Source organism: Argopecten irradians, chromosome 7, assembly GCF_041381155.1.
Source record: "Argopecten irradians isolate NY chromosome 7, Ai_NY, whole genome shotgun sequence".
In the NCBI taxonomy this organism is placed as follows: domain Eukaryota; kingdom Metazoa; phylum Mollusca; class Bivalvia; order Pectinida; family Pectinidae; genus Argopecten; species Argopecten irradians.
This window is the reverse complement of record NC_091140.1, coordinates 7,995,708-8,010,914: the sequence shown is the minus strand read 5'-3', so window position 1 is coordinate 8,010,914 and position 15,207 is coordinate 7,995,708. Positions and strand designations below refer to the sequence as shown.

At 33.2% G+C, this 15,207-nt stretch overlaps 1 protein-coding gene and 1 long non-coding RNA gene across 2 annotated transcripts; both read right to left on the bottom strand.

Annotated features, from left to right (window-relative positions):
* Positions 1 to 9,668: 9,668 nt before the first annotated feature.
* LOC138327446 (uncharacterized) lies at positions 9,669 to 11,749 on the bottom strand. The gene is made up of 4 exons (XM_069273530.1): positions 11,492 to 11,749; positions 10,996 to 11,052; positions 10,794 to 10,859; positions 9,669 to 10,472 (listed from the first exon to the last, which is right to left on the bottom strand). Exons 1-4 carry the CDS (start codon positions 11,721 to 11,723, stop codon positions 10,090 to 10,092), a joined length of 738 nt encoding a protein of 245 aa, XP_069129631.1. The 5' UTR covers positions 11,724 to 11,749; the 3' UTR covers positions 9,669 to 10,089.
* A 770-nt stretch (positions 11,750 to 12,519) lies between these two features.
* LOC138327447 (uncharacterized) lies at positions 12,520 to 14,498 on the bottom strand. The gene is made up of 3 exons (XR_011209047.1): positions 14,048 to 14,498; positions 13,452 to 13,620; positions 12,520 to 12,616 (listed from the first exon to the last, which is right to left on the bottom strand). It is a non-coding gene; the product is annotated as an uncharacterized lncRNA (long non-coding RNA).
* Positions 14,499 to 15,207: the final 709 nt, after the last annotated feature.

The following is a 15,207-nucleotide window of genomic DNA, read 5'->3' as shown; positions in this document are numbered from 1 at the left end:
CTCTTGATGGCCCGGATGTAAGCGCGCGAGTGGTCTAAGTGTGGAAGGAAACCGGAGTGCCCGGAGAAAACCCACGTGATCGGGCAGGTGGCCCCTGACCTTTTCACGTCCGTGCCGGGGATCGAACACCGGCCGGCTAGGTGAAAGGCGAGTGGCTTAACCACTACACCACCCGATCATTCAAATTTACTAAAGATGCTCCACCCCCGACAGAGCATAACTAATATTTATCTTTTGAACAATACGTTTATTCGTGTATATGTATGTCTAATTTTCACAAAATAATATATGAAAAAGTTTTGCTTTAGGTGTGTGCCTTCCATATGAGCATTTCTGCTTTTCATTCTTGAGGGTCTATGCAACAAAAGAACCGATAAAACACACCAATCTTCATATTCTTATCTTTAGTTTAGATAAGAATTATGCGCTAATTACAGAACACATTAAAATACCTAATTTAATTTTTGGAAAAAAAAATTATCTACGCAAAAATATCTCAATATACGGTATTAACTGGGGTTTTTCCCTCAAGTATGTTCGGAAAATTCCACAGTTTAAATCAAACTCACCCAAACATACGGGGTATTCGATTGCAAAACAACTCTCGGGACAACATCTTCAGGTAAACCATGGTCTTAATTGTGTAAATACAAACATATTCGTACAGATTCCCAGAGAAAGCATTATCTGAAACATTTATCATCAGTTAGTAGCCTCCGTCTTTGCATGCAAAATACACACAATGCAAACCATAAATAGTTATCAATATTTTGTAAAAAGGGTAAGGAAGTTGTGGCTATAAAGAATCTAGTTTTCGGATCTAAATCACCTTCGTAGATCAATACATCCATGATATGCATACAGCAGCTCGGGAGTGATTTCAAAATCGGTTATCAGCGGTCAATATAATGATATTATATAATTATGTCATGTATGTATGGGTCTGGGAACGTGATACAGATCAAAAAACCAGAAATCTGTACGTGATCTGTTTGTACTTGCACAACGTATCCTATTCATTTGTAGTTTGCTTGAAAGAGTTGACCCAAGTAGAGTTGTTCCACGATCAGATGCCCCATGCATTTGTATATTTGGGTTTTAACTATGGATTCCCAGAATTTTCTTGAGGAAAGCCCCCACTTGATGGTCCCGATCAGCAATTCATTTTGTTTCTTACTGAAACAATGTTTGAATACACATTCGGTTTTGATATCAAATAATATTTAAGTGAACTCAAATAACAACGTTTTATTGTTATTTTGAAAACCTTTTGATTAGAAACATTGTTTATATTTCAGTGTAAACTTTCCTTATGTAGAATACGAATTCAGTAATTTTGGTCTAGACCCTTAAACTTTTATTAATAGTCAATGGGTACTCTGATGGGTTAATATTGATATTTTACTTATTCTCAGAACCATGTGTCATGGTGAGGGAAATGATCATTGGTCTTAATCATATTGATATTCTATGTAGATAATGGGAGGGTCTACTCGTTTCTACAACATCGGAATTGGCAAAATGGAACATCCGATGATTTAATTGGTAGGTTTTCAAAAACAGTCCGTCGGGTTTATCAATTATGTTATAATTATTGTGGTAAATAGACGTTATATCCACTCTTTAAGTAAAATTACTATGATTCAACATAATATTTATGTCATCAAATAATTATAGCAATAATGAGAATGATGAATTAGGAACAATTTCAATTATCGAGCCTCTATTAAATCATCATCATCATCATCATCATCATCATCAGATAGCATTAGAATCTTTATATTCTGGCGTATCTAATAACATAATCTTTCCCGCCTGCGATTTTGACATGGGGATACAAAATACAAAAAGTCATTTATTTCATGTTATTTTTATTACAAGTTAAAACGTTTGAAGATAATGGTTATAATATATTCAAATTAAAATACATACAGTATATGCAGTGAACTTCTACAAGTACAATTGTAATGATAATAGGTGTCAAGAACTGAATATAACAAAAGTATTGCCCCATAATACCAAACTTGCCAAGATGGCTGCAAATATTTATTTTCATTAAATCCGTATATCAGAGCGCTAGACGGACTTTCGACGGAAACTCAATTCCAGTATTTTCTTGTCTTTTCTTTGTTCTTGTTCATACAATATGGCGGAATCCGTTGAAAACCTAAACCTATATATTGATTTGATGTCTTTTGTTATCTTTGGTATATCCGACGCAAGTATAAGCCCAAAGAACAAAACTAAAAATACAGTACCAATATATCCGATAGCCTTTGTCGAGGGTCGGTTATCCTGAGCACACATCAGTGTATTCCGGTAGGAGGAAAGCGTTTTGATATCTATCGTATTCGCCTCTTTGATGTAAACGACGACTTGTTCCAACTGTTCGGAAGTGATGTAGGGAGTGTTAGTTCCGCCGGATTCGACTGTCTCCGTGGATGTTTCAGCTGGAATAGATAGATGTTTGCCATTGTCTTATGGTAGGACAATACAGAAGTTAGATTAGATTGCTTGTGTGTTTGCTTTTATCTTCCAAAAAAACAATGGCAAAAAATTTTACCCATATTTTTAAGTAATGAACACTAGTGAGGGGATTAATTGTTTTGAATTACCGTCTGGCGATGGGGTTGTGATGGTTGGAGTTGTTAAGGCTTCCAACGTTGTTGCTTCCGTTGGTATGTAAACTTCCGTTGTTGCTGTTCGTGGTACTGTTGTTGTTACTTCTACTAGTGTTGTTATTTCTGGGGATATTGTTGCCTCAGATGTTGTTGCTTCTCGTATTGTAATATCTGGTGTTGTTATATCTGGTGTTGTTATTTTTGGTGCTATTGTTGCTTCTGGAGTTGTTTCTAATGTTGTTGTTATATCTGGTGTTATTGCTTCTGGTGCTGTTGTTACTTCTGATGTTGTTGTTTCATCTGCTGCTGCTTTTGCTTCTGTTGTTGTTATTCCCGATGCTGTTGCATCTGCTGTTGTAGTTACCAGTGCCGTTGTTTCGCTTGCGACTGTAGTCGGAAGAGGACCGGTATAGCCTAAAGTATCGACATTCAGTGTTTAGTTCGAGTAAACAGTGTGACGTTTTTCATCAAGATTGACTTTGGATTTGTCAAAATACAGAATTGTTTTTGTATTGATCACATTTTGTGTATTTGTTTTCATTTTGAAAAAAATTAAATGAAATGTTGTATACTACAGTCCAAGTTAAAAGACTTTGCAATGATACACGATATTTAGACGAACATTAAAACACTGTGGTAATTCACATATTACTTCTATTTAGACACGTAGGATGCGCAAATGAAATGCCTTACTGTACTTGTGTCTAATATAAACGATGATTAAATGATACTTACAAGGCAGGTCTGAATAGTGGTAAGTGGAATCTGTGACAGATATCGGCAATCTGACAACTGTACAAACACAACACATTTTAATTATTTTTGAATTACCTTCCTACTATAAATTGTAATAATCAATGTTTGTATTTAACTTGTTTTAAATCATGCACTAACATATACAAACCTGAATTATTTTGACTCTTCACGTATGAAATGATATCGTTTCCAACATAGCTAAGGACAAACTCCAAAGGCAGTTCTTTGATTTCAGTTTGATACTGTACACAGATCTCAGTCGTGGAATTGAACATACAGTAGTAATTTATATAGTTATCACATTTCTTTTGACAGTCTTCAGGCGACAAATTAGGGAAGGTCGTTACCCCAGTCTGGTCTTCCTCCGATAGTCTGGCCACTCCTACATACTCTTTTAAATAGCCATTATCTATAAAAACAAAGGTAATCTTTGAGATGAAACAATTACTAACGTGTTCATGTAGTTAAAAGTTGATGGAAATAAAACTACAATAGCTAACAAATGAAGTTGCGGCAAATGGTAATATTTCACTATTAGTCTAGATTGTGCTTGATTAATGTTGTTCTACAGCTACGTGCAAGGTATAAAGTTTTAAGTTCAGCTATTGTTGGTCAGTTTATAACCTTTAGTAATATGTAATATTAACACTTGTCGACAGGAAATATCTTATTAGTTAATATATACGACTGTATAGTTTGGATATCATGTGACGCAATTTTAACCAATAGCAGTACAAGATTCTTGCCTATGGTGGGGAAAATATATATAACGGGGTCATTTCTCTGATGACCTTTTCTTCCACGTTATATATCCTCCGCGAAAATTTAACATATTGCTAGGTTGCATGATGATGTCCCTGAAGTGACAATAAACAACGAACCCAGCCTGGTTGTCATTAAGTTCCTCTTTAATTGTCTAGTACGACGAACCTATGACAGAATAATATACATCTTTTTCCGGTTTTATCTGAAAGATAAGCTTATGATACGGTCTGAAACTATCGTATAAATCAAAGTTGGTTTAACTGAAAATTGGAGTTGACTTACTTGTAGACTATTTTTACATACCAGCCTCCACTACTGGCTGAGTCCTTATAGTATTTTCAATAAACAAAAATAGAACTTTCTGAACCTGTTTGTAGATATAATATTTGCTATGTCACGTAGCGCATTTACCTAACGTTTTGCTGCAAAGGAAAGAGTGTCGTTCATAACACGATGCTCCATACCAAGTGAAATCAATCACCTCTTGGTTGACGGTTGTATTGAGTAAAATGCATTGTCTTTCCATGGAACTGTCATTCGCAAATGTGTTGTAAACTGATCTTGATAACGATTTACCACATTTGTTGCCTTTATACCATAATGCATCTAAATTTGGCTTGTGGAAACCAGTCCAGATCGGCTGTCCAATAAGCCTAAGTTAAATAGAAAAGACATAATTTCAATTTGAGGAGGCTGAAATAAGACGTTATCTTTACATCTTTTCCGCCAATAAAAAATAAACATGGATTCATACATTATTGTATATCGCTTAGCTTAAGCGGGATCCATATTTCGCGGGGTGTGTATTATTCCAACATATCGATTCTAGACATTTGATATTTGTACCAAAGTTGACATTTGATTAGGATTTTATCTCTGTGAATTGGAAAAAAATACCTTCATCTGTTAGTGATGACTGTCCGGCAAGTTATGCCTACTATATATCAAAATGAGTGACACACGAATGAATAATTAATGTTTTATATATCAGAAAACGTAAATGATTTGTTGTAATTACTCCGGACTTACTCTGGGAAATAAATGAACAGGTGATTCCTAACAAATCTGAAAGGGGCTCCCACTGCTGAGGACGTAACAAGCGACTGGTTTATTTTTTCGCATTCTCTGAACGCATCAAACCAAGTAGCTCTTGATACTGCAATGGTGAACTCCTTTAGAGCGTCACTCCATCCGGCAAACCCTGAAATAGGTATAGCACACTCTGAAAAATCATAAATGTGTAAATTTCGTTCTATAGATTAAAAACATATGACTTTGGCAATGCTATACTCATAGCAGGAAGAAAAAGTTAATATTATGTTTGAAATATCCAAGTATGTTGGATATTCACTATGCATGCTTGTATAAACTAAGTAAGAAACTCATACTAGGAATACATTAATCATTAAACGTTTTGTAATATTAATTAAAGATGTGATAAAAGATTCTTAAAGATAGCTCTATCTAAGTGTAAAAGCTCATACAAAAGTCATTTTGGAAGTTTTTCATTCGTACAATGTAGGACAAATAAGACACCTTTCATTGGCTTTAGATATTATGTTATCTTCTCATAACATTGACTTCAACGTTTGTAAAGTCGTTCCTAACTGGAGGAATCAACATCGTAATACTTTCGTAGAATATATTCTCTCAAGAAATTTGGAATTTTATGATTTATGTGGATATTACTGAACTGAGAGAGAAGATTTTCGCGGTTTTTATAGTAGAATTTGATGTGGGGCAAAAGGAATCTTTTAAAGTTAATTCTTAAATACATCAACATTTGTTCATAAAATAAAGCGTTGTCAATGCTAACTTACCTGTAACGTTTTTAGTTTCACTGTCTGGTATAGGAAGCGTTAAGGTATACTGTGCTAAAACAATAGTAAAAGGATATTTATAATATCACCTTAGTATCATCTATAAAACAGCGTGTGTTTAAAGATTGATTATCTGAAAATCGATATGAACATAATATAAGCAGTATCATAGTATAGCTCAAAGTCAACGTTCGGAATATTATTGACGATATGTAATCTATATAATTGTGACACGATTTATATTGTTCTGTTTCTCAAGACGAAAATAATGTATTGCATTTTAAAACTTTTTCTTTGGGGTTCCTCAATTTGTGTACAGAAATTGAAAGACTAATGTATCTATTACGTGTATTATATTATAATTAAAATTATACTTCTTTAGATGTAATGGCTAACAGAATTTCCCCTCGACATTAGTAATTTCTGCATTTACAACAAAATGAATATGCACAACTTATTTCTAACAATTATATTTTCTGAAGACAAGGAAGATGGAAAAGTGACTTACCTTTTAGAATGCACACTAAAAGCGACACATAACAAAGCCTCTGTTTCCGAATCATATTCGTTGTGTCCAAAAGATTAATGAAATCAATGAAATGCTTCTAACAAAATGAATTTCTTATATTTAAACTGCCATAAACTCTTTTTGATATTCTGAAGTGTTTAAAACACAAAATGCAAAAATATCCCCCTGACACTACAATGAATAATCTTACGTCATCGTACGAAGACAGCATTATGCGCATGAACATTTATGCTAATTAGCTTAAGATATTGCTTTTATCCTAAATGGAATCACAGTTAATGAACTGAGGATATCGACCAGGTCACAAACACTGCCGTCACTATAAGGAAAGGAGCTACGATAGGTATACTTAACAGACAATAAGTACTGTCGTCATTGTAAAATCAATTGCTATGTAATCAAAGGGACCCAAATAGGTTACAGACAGTGATTAATGTCGTCATTCTAAGACCACGTAATACATCCCATTCTGTATATTTTTCTCGGTATCCTTGTCTAGCTTCTCATTGTATATCTTGGATCGATACGGTAATGGCGGCCATGGTGGGGTAAGATTGTGTACAGAAAAGTCATTTATCTTACTTTCATCACTTGTCTTCGCATATTTGTAAAAGGAATGGGGTACACTTAAAGTTGTATGGTCTGTGACTTGCTGTATTTTTGGCGTAGAAAAAGTGTTTAAGTGTTCTTCATATTTTCTCTTCGCCTTTTGAAGTTTTATACTTTTTTTATTTTTGTATTTTTGAAGAGATTTTACATAGGTACAAAAAGCATTTACTTATGATATTCAATATTCATTATTTTAATCTAAATCGTAATATTCATTATAATATTCATTAACTTTGAATTTCTCTAATATTGAAAGCCAAGTTATTCACACGAGTTGCTAGATATAATGCACTCTCAAGGTATTCATTGAAAGGACAAAGTTTACTCTCTCTGTAGATATAGATATATGCGTTGTATATATTAATTAGGTATTAAGTGTTTTCACATTTATATAACCACTCGACTGAATTATATCATATCTGAAAAGGAGCCAGAAAATATAGTTGCCGTGTAGACAAAGTGCCTTTCCAGTACCAGGTATTCCTTATACAATTTGATAGTAATTTTCTTGAGTTTTAATTGAACGATTACAGATATTAATTTGCAAGTTGACCCTTTAAGAAAAGCACAAGTAAAAAAAAAGAATAGTAGAAAGAACTGAGAGAAAGAAGAAGTGGCAATGGAATGACCAGGCTCATCATTCTTAATGCGATTTATAAAATCATATGTAAAAAGATTAGATACAACACGAAGATCATGCAAAAAAAAAAAAAAAAAAAAAAAAACCCAAATAAAGCATATTATGAGAAAAATATAAAAAGTGACATTATTCTAAAAACTTTCCCATTTTTCAACTCCTTGACAAATTTCATAATATGTGTTTCACCCTTGGTGGTTGCAATTTATTTTTTTCAGTCCTGTTCATATCCTTCAAAAGATTTTTTAACGTATTCATTGATAAAACAATTTGGAGACATCTAGAACTATAAATATATTGCTTTAGCTCTAAAATGACAACATTATCTGTATAATTTTTACAGTTAGAGAGTCCAAAAATGAAAGATTCCTTATTTAACGTAAATGGAATTAAAAGCATCTCTAATACGGATTCAAAATTTGATAAGTTTTAAACTTTCCAAATTTACCGACTACCGGTTAAATTCGTATTCGCAATATTAAATAATAAAATTTAAATATTGATTTTTAATGTGTACATGGTTAGAATGGCCACGTGATACGAATCGGGATGTTCCGACCTATAGAGGTATTGCCGATGTCGGTCACGTAATGTAATTCGGTTTTCCGATATTGGCAAAAAATTTGAAACATGGCGTTGACTGTGGCGGTTCAAAGCGTGTGATATTCTTTGGAACATTACTAGAATTATATGTCAATAGTATATTGGTGCTTTTATGGATCTGAACCATCATATATAAGCGTACATATTTACACATTGTCTGTTTTTTTTAATAATTTTTCTCTGACTGTTCATTGGCTGGGCTGTCCTTATTCGGGATTTGTAGGACTATTCGTTATAATTAGACACCAGATCGACATTATCTGGCGCGATAATATGGGGGCAATATATTGTAATATCTTCAGAATTATCTCCCGTTGGGTTGTCGCTGGAAATATTAAATACCTCAACAATTACTAATGTAAAATGTGGTGAAATCGTGGGCGTTAGCATCAACATTTACCAAAAGTAGTGTTAGATTAGTAGTAGATTAGAGGGTATTAAGATCGAATTTTAAACGAATTCTAAATTATAGGAAACAAAAGACGGATATTACTTTTTCATTTGTTTACAATATTGGTGATATTCTTGAAAGTTTTGGAACTGCTTTAAAACATATATAACACTGTACCACTGTATATTAAATGCACAAGAATACAATTAGCACACCTCGAATGGTAGCATGGAAGCATATAGTCTATCGAGATCTTTCTAACATAGTTCCCCCGATATCAACGGTTAACTTGAATGCATTTTCGTGTTATACATGTATCTCTATAACATAAAAATATATATTCAATTTAATTTCTTCAAAAGTAATTTATGTTGGGATTCTTGTTTCTATCATGAAAATATTACGCTACGATGACATAATGTTTTCCTTTATGGGCTGTAATTTTTCGAACCAATTGAAATACTGAATTCTTTTAACAGGAAGAATAATATTTCACAGGTTATAGTATTTGCAATAATTACTCAACATTACATAGAATAGAAGCAAATACGGTCGCATCTGAGCCAAGACTAATCATTTTCATAATGGGGTTGTTTCTTGGTTGCCTAGCATTTAGTTGCAAACTTCGAACTTACTTTAGATTAATGATTTATGCAGATACCAACATGTTCTTATATTAAACCATTGTGTTGTATAGACGGTTTAAAACCAATAATCTTAATCTGCAATATCAAAATTTCGAAGGAAGAAAGTTAGATGAGGGGGTATTCAAGCCAAGTAATTATTTAATGTTGAAACATAATTTACATAGGAAGCTACACTCCAGTGCGTTTTCAACAGTCTAGAACGGTATAGGGGTATATTTTCATAGTTCTGTCATGTTTGGTTGATAAGCTCACCACAGGCATATTGTTTTACAAGTTTATTAACTGTCTCATATTACCATACATTGTTACAATCGACAGATGAAATCATTACTGTGTTAATAATAAATTATGGCGAAACTATGTTAATATTAAAACAAAAAAAATAAAATTGAATATAAACATATGACAATGTATATAATCCTAACGATTTCATTGTAGTATGCGAATCCATGGATGAGTGCCCTTAGTCGCCTTTTCAGGTTGGACCTTTTAATCATCCATTGTGAAATATTCCGTCCCTATCCCGACATCAAATACAAATAAAACAAAATCCCGTTTAGGCGGTAATTTTTCATTGGGATGATAGTTTCAAAATATGAAATATGAATGCGAAACTGACTGGCTATATAGCATGCAGATGTTACATAGACAATGATTGTTCATCACCTATCTATATTACATATAAATATCGAAAGTGTTATATAATTCATCTTAGAATGAGCAACGACGGTTGTTGAGTTTTGGTCTTCTTCTTCTCAGTGTTGACTTAACAAGTATGCGTTCCTCGTCATCCATTGTGATATGTTCTCTCTCCCGCCTGTGTAATGATGTCAGGTCCATTATAAGTTTAGGTATATCTAACAGCAGTATCAGACCAAAGAAAAGACCAATGAATATTGCACCAGCGTATCCGATAACCATTGCCGAGGGACGATTATCCTCGGCAGAAATCAGTTTATTCTTGTAGGAGGAAAGCGTTTTAGTGTCGACCGTGTTCTCCTCTTTGATGTCATCCACGAGTTGTTGTAATTGATGTGGGCTGATGTATGGGGTATTGGTTACATCTGGGGCGATAACCTCTGTAGATGTGTCAGCTGGAATGGATAGAATACCAGGTGTATATTAAGTCCAAATAAAGTACCCTTTCATAGCTGATTATTGTCGAGATTTTGACTTGAATAAGGATCCTATATGAGTAGCTATGTTTATCAAACTCAAACTTTTAATTCCGACTCTATGTAAAACAGTACGCTTTTGTCATGCGACAATCATATAAAAATTATTATAGAGATATAAAGATTATTTTAAGAAAATTTCGAAAAATGGCCATAACATTATACATATAACTAACGACTGTTCGTTAATATGAGTCCGTCCTTTGCAACGATGGGAATGTATTCAGATTGAGATATTACCATATGCTGGAGAGCCCATGGAAATGATTTGTGATGGTGGTTTTATTGAAACGGGGTCTCTGTAACCTGGAATATAAAAGCAAAACATAATTCAGTACATTTTTGATGTCTTAATAGCTATTGATAAAATACACTTGATTTGAGGTTCTTGTATAAATCAACAAGATGACTTTGTCAGTGTTTTTAACTTTTTTTTACTTACATGGTAAGTCGGAATTGTTATACGCATCATCCGGCACAGCTATCGTAGTTTTGACAACTAAAATATAGAGCATAAAGCAGATTTGAATTTGAATTTGAAAACATGATGCATTATCGTCGTCATCATCATCATTATCATAATCATCACCATGATAGAAATTACCATTTTTAATAATCAAAGATGTTGATAGACAAACTATATTGAAGCTGCTCTATTATCGTCGTCGTCATCATAATCATCATCATCATCATCATCATCATCTTCATCTTCATCATCATCATCATCATCATCATCATCATCATCATCATCATCATCATCATCATCATCATCATCATCATCATCATCATCATCATCGTCGTCATCATCATCATCATCATCATCATCGTCGTCATCATCATCATCATATCATCATCATCCTCATCATCATCATCATCACAATTTTTAATATTTAAAGAAGTTTATAGACGATATATTTTGGATCTGTTCCAATACCAACCTTCGTTGAACTGGGTTTTCACGTATGATGTGGTGTCGTTACCAGCGTAGATGAGGCTAAACTCGTAAGGTAAGTCTTTAATGTCGCGTTTATACTGAACACACGCAGAATCGGAGGCAGAAAACGTACAGTGATAGTTTCTATAGTTATTACACTTCGTTTTACATTCAGCAGATGAAGAATTACTGAAAGTCGTTATTACTGACAGGTCATCATCAGTTAGTTTCACCATTCCTTTGTATTCTCTCAGGTATCCCTTACCTACAGAGAAACAATGTCATTCATATGCTTAAATATTTTGGGTAATACTATGTACATTAATAACTTATTTTGATATGAAATCTATCAAAACAATTGAAAATATGATTTTTATATTCGCCGGTCTGTTCTCACTCTCCGAGGTTAAGCAATAATAACAATAGTAGTCCTATAGATGAATGGAATTCTGATTTCAAACTTTCAATGCGTAATAAACAATATAATTACTTGACAAAGGTTATCTATATCCCGTAAACTATATTAGAAAAAATTCTCCTTTATTGGACCGCATCACAGAGGGTTAGGACCTTTTTTCGAGAATTTCATTTACTTCTGTTACGCTTTCATTTTGTGAAAATTTCTTATTTTGAATTCTGTAATAGTTTTCTAGAAAATTTTAGAACTTTAAATCACGAACTTCAGGGTAGTTCCTCTATATCTATATAAGACAGACATATCAAAGTATAAAATACAATAAATACTATGAAACAAATGCTATTCAGAATCATGGCTCTACCGCAAAATTAACAAATTAATAGCAACCTTAATAATTGAGTAATAATATCATGACTCATATGAATGATCTAGATTATATAGTGTTCGTCAAAACGTGAATACTCACCTAATGTTTTCCCACAAATGAAGGGATGTCGTTCATGACACGATGTTCCATACCAGCTGAAGGCTATGTTTTCACTGAGATTGATGGTCGTATTCAGTAAAATACACTGTCGTGTAGACGAGTCATCATTCGCAAAGTTGTTAAATGATGCTCTGTCCAAAGGTTTGCTACAATTCTTCCCTTTATACCATATCCCATCTAAATTGGGCTTATGAAAAGCAGTCCACAGCGGATTTCCGATAAGTCTACATTAAATACAAAATAAAGATGAACAACGCTAGTGATCGACGTGGACATACAATCGCTTGGATCGCTATTGGATATGTGACAGTGTCTGAATCAGTCAAAATTTCCCATTCATATCATACAAGCATAGCTCGCTGTGGAAAGATACATCCAGACGTATATCACTGGTGTGGTTATTTTCATAGTTCTGGACATATTCCGACATAGAGAGTTATATATCGGAAAAAACATCTGTTGATACACTAAATGCATTTAACAACTAAATATTGAATAAAAATACCGCCGTAAGTTTCTGTTGCCAACTGATATATTAAACAGTCATTTCAGAGATTTGAGACTATTTTGTAGAGATCTGTCGTTTCATGAAGTTATATTCGTTTAAAAGATCGTAGAACATTTCCGTATTTTATTTTTGTGTTTATTATTCCTACATAGGTGCCTCTTGTAGATGGGGATGACCTGACGGACTGAAGTGATCATTGCAGTGGGCTGATAACTGCCAGGCGTATTCGACTACGGAGAGTTATAACATATCAATGCTGTTTTATCTAAAACGATATCCATACATGATCTTTATAAAACGCTATTATGTACCATTTTCAAAGCAAACAAGCACCTAACTATCAGATAAGACAAACGTAGCTACTTTCAGAAGTATAACATAAAGACGTCTAGAGATAATTGATATTGATAATTTATGTAAAGGTTACTACTTCTGGTCTAAGAATACTTTGGAAATGGAGCAACATAAATAATGCTTTACTTATTTGGAAGCCAATTCATTTTGAACAGAACATATCTTTTGAAAATGGAGAATATTCAACTGAAGCTTACTCAGGGAAATGAAGAAACAGTTGATTTCTGATATAACTGAAAGCAGATCCCGCTGATCCGGAGGACAGAAGTGTGCCCATGTTACCGCAGTGTCTGGATGCATCAAACCACGTAGCATTGGATACTACAATGGTATACCTTCTCCAATTATCACCCCACGCCGCATTACCTGAAATATTCAGGGTTATAACAGTAAACTTTTAACTAAGGAAAAATAAATCTAAGTGACTTTCTCATTATCAATCTCAAAACATTGAAAATAATCAAAAGACGTCCCTCTTCACTTAAATATATTGTAAATGTTTATTATCAATAAGGTGAGACTGCGTTCCCAAATTTATAATATTTCTGAAAGACGTTACATCTGTTTTTAAATCAATCATCATTGCTCGATATTGATTTAACATTAAACATCACTTCCCCTAAATTTAAGGGAAGAGTGTTGATAGCGTGGAAACAGGTTATCTATCTATTATGTTTCTACTTATGTATTAGAAATAACAAGGTTTTGATTTTAATTGAAGTATCATCACAAGCTACCACAGTGCGTATAAAATATGGAAGAGAAGAACAAAAATAATCATGAGATACTATACCTGTAACATTGATTGTTTCACCAAGTGGTATAGGGAGCGAATCTGTACATTTAACTGAAAACAATATAGATAATTATCAAAATTCAAAACATATTTCATCGGCTGGAATTAGGTTAACCTTGTCTATGATAACAAAATGTACCTATGTACAGACAAATATGGACGAGATGTTATTGTGTTATGTTATTTCAACAAAAACGTCCATAGAAATATCAAGACAAAATTAATTTGAAATGCCTAATATTTCAGTTCTGTAATAATTCGGGTACATCTATAGCAAATAACATCGTTTGGATATGACGTTTCCGATAAGAACTCTTTATTTCGTGCTTACAAAATAGATGATTGAGCCGTGATACAGTTTCAATAGTCTAAGGTACCAAATAATTGGTTTAAATAAAAAAAAAATGCACTTACCTGATGAATGCAGGACATAATGCATAAATAACAATCCTAGTCTCCGAATCATAGTTTTCAAAGATAATAAGAAATAATTAACGACAATGTCTCGAAAACTACATCATTATAATCTAGTCCATTGATAGCCTGGCGTGCTTTAAATGTATCCTCCTTTTCCTGTCCTCTACCAATCATTATCTCCTTGACGAATAGAAATATACAGAGTACAATAAGTTAATAAATGTGAAATATTTTTTACGGGAATCTAAAGCATGCGTTAATGTAAGCAAGTGTTGAAATGGTATAAAATCCTAGACTGTGCCTGTAACAAGGGGAACAGATGAATATCATTGTGTCTATGGATACGCTAAATGACTATTGATAAAATACAACAATACTTACTCTATAAATTATGTTTTAACTTTTCAGTTTTCTGTCAGGACCTACCACTCTATTGTGCGAATGAAGTAAACATCAATGTTCGTCTGTATCAATACTATGCTAACAATGCCCAAACTAGTGTCATTGTTATAACAGTAAATGTGAACCATTTTAAGTATATTGACTTAATACAGTCATAAGCCACAAGTTTACTTATCGTATGCCATTTTTAACACAAATGATATAGATAAGCGATCGTATAATTACTTAGTAATTCTACGCGTAATCAATTTCATGAGACTATGCATATCATATATCCATGGACATTATTTGTGTGTAAATTGATATTATACCATAAACATTAATTATGTGAAAAAATG

Bases quoted from the DNA above. Each gene is read 5' to 3' on its own strand.
- LOC138327446 (XM_069273530.1), bottom strand. From the start codon at position 11,723: ATGGTGAAACTAACTGATGATGACCTGTCAGTAATAACGACTTTCAGT. The intron at 11,053-11,491 runs GTTGGTATTGGA...TCTATATTTTAG, and splicing joins GAAAACCCAGTTCAACGAAG to TTGTCAAAACTACGATAGCT. The intron at 10,860-10,995 runs GTAAGTAAAAAA...TTTATATTCCAG, and splicing joins TAACAATTCCGACTTACCAT to GTTACAGAGACCCCGTTTCA.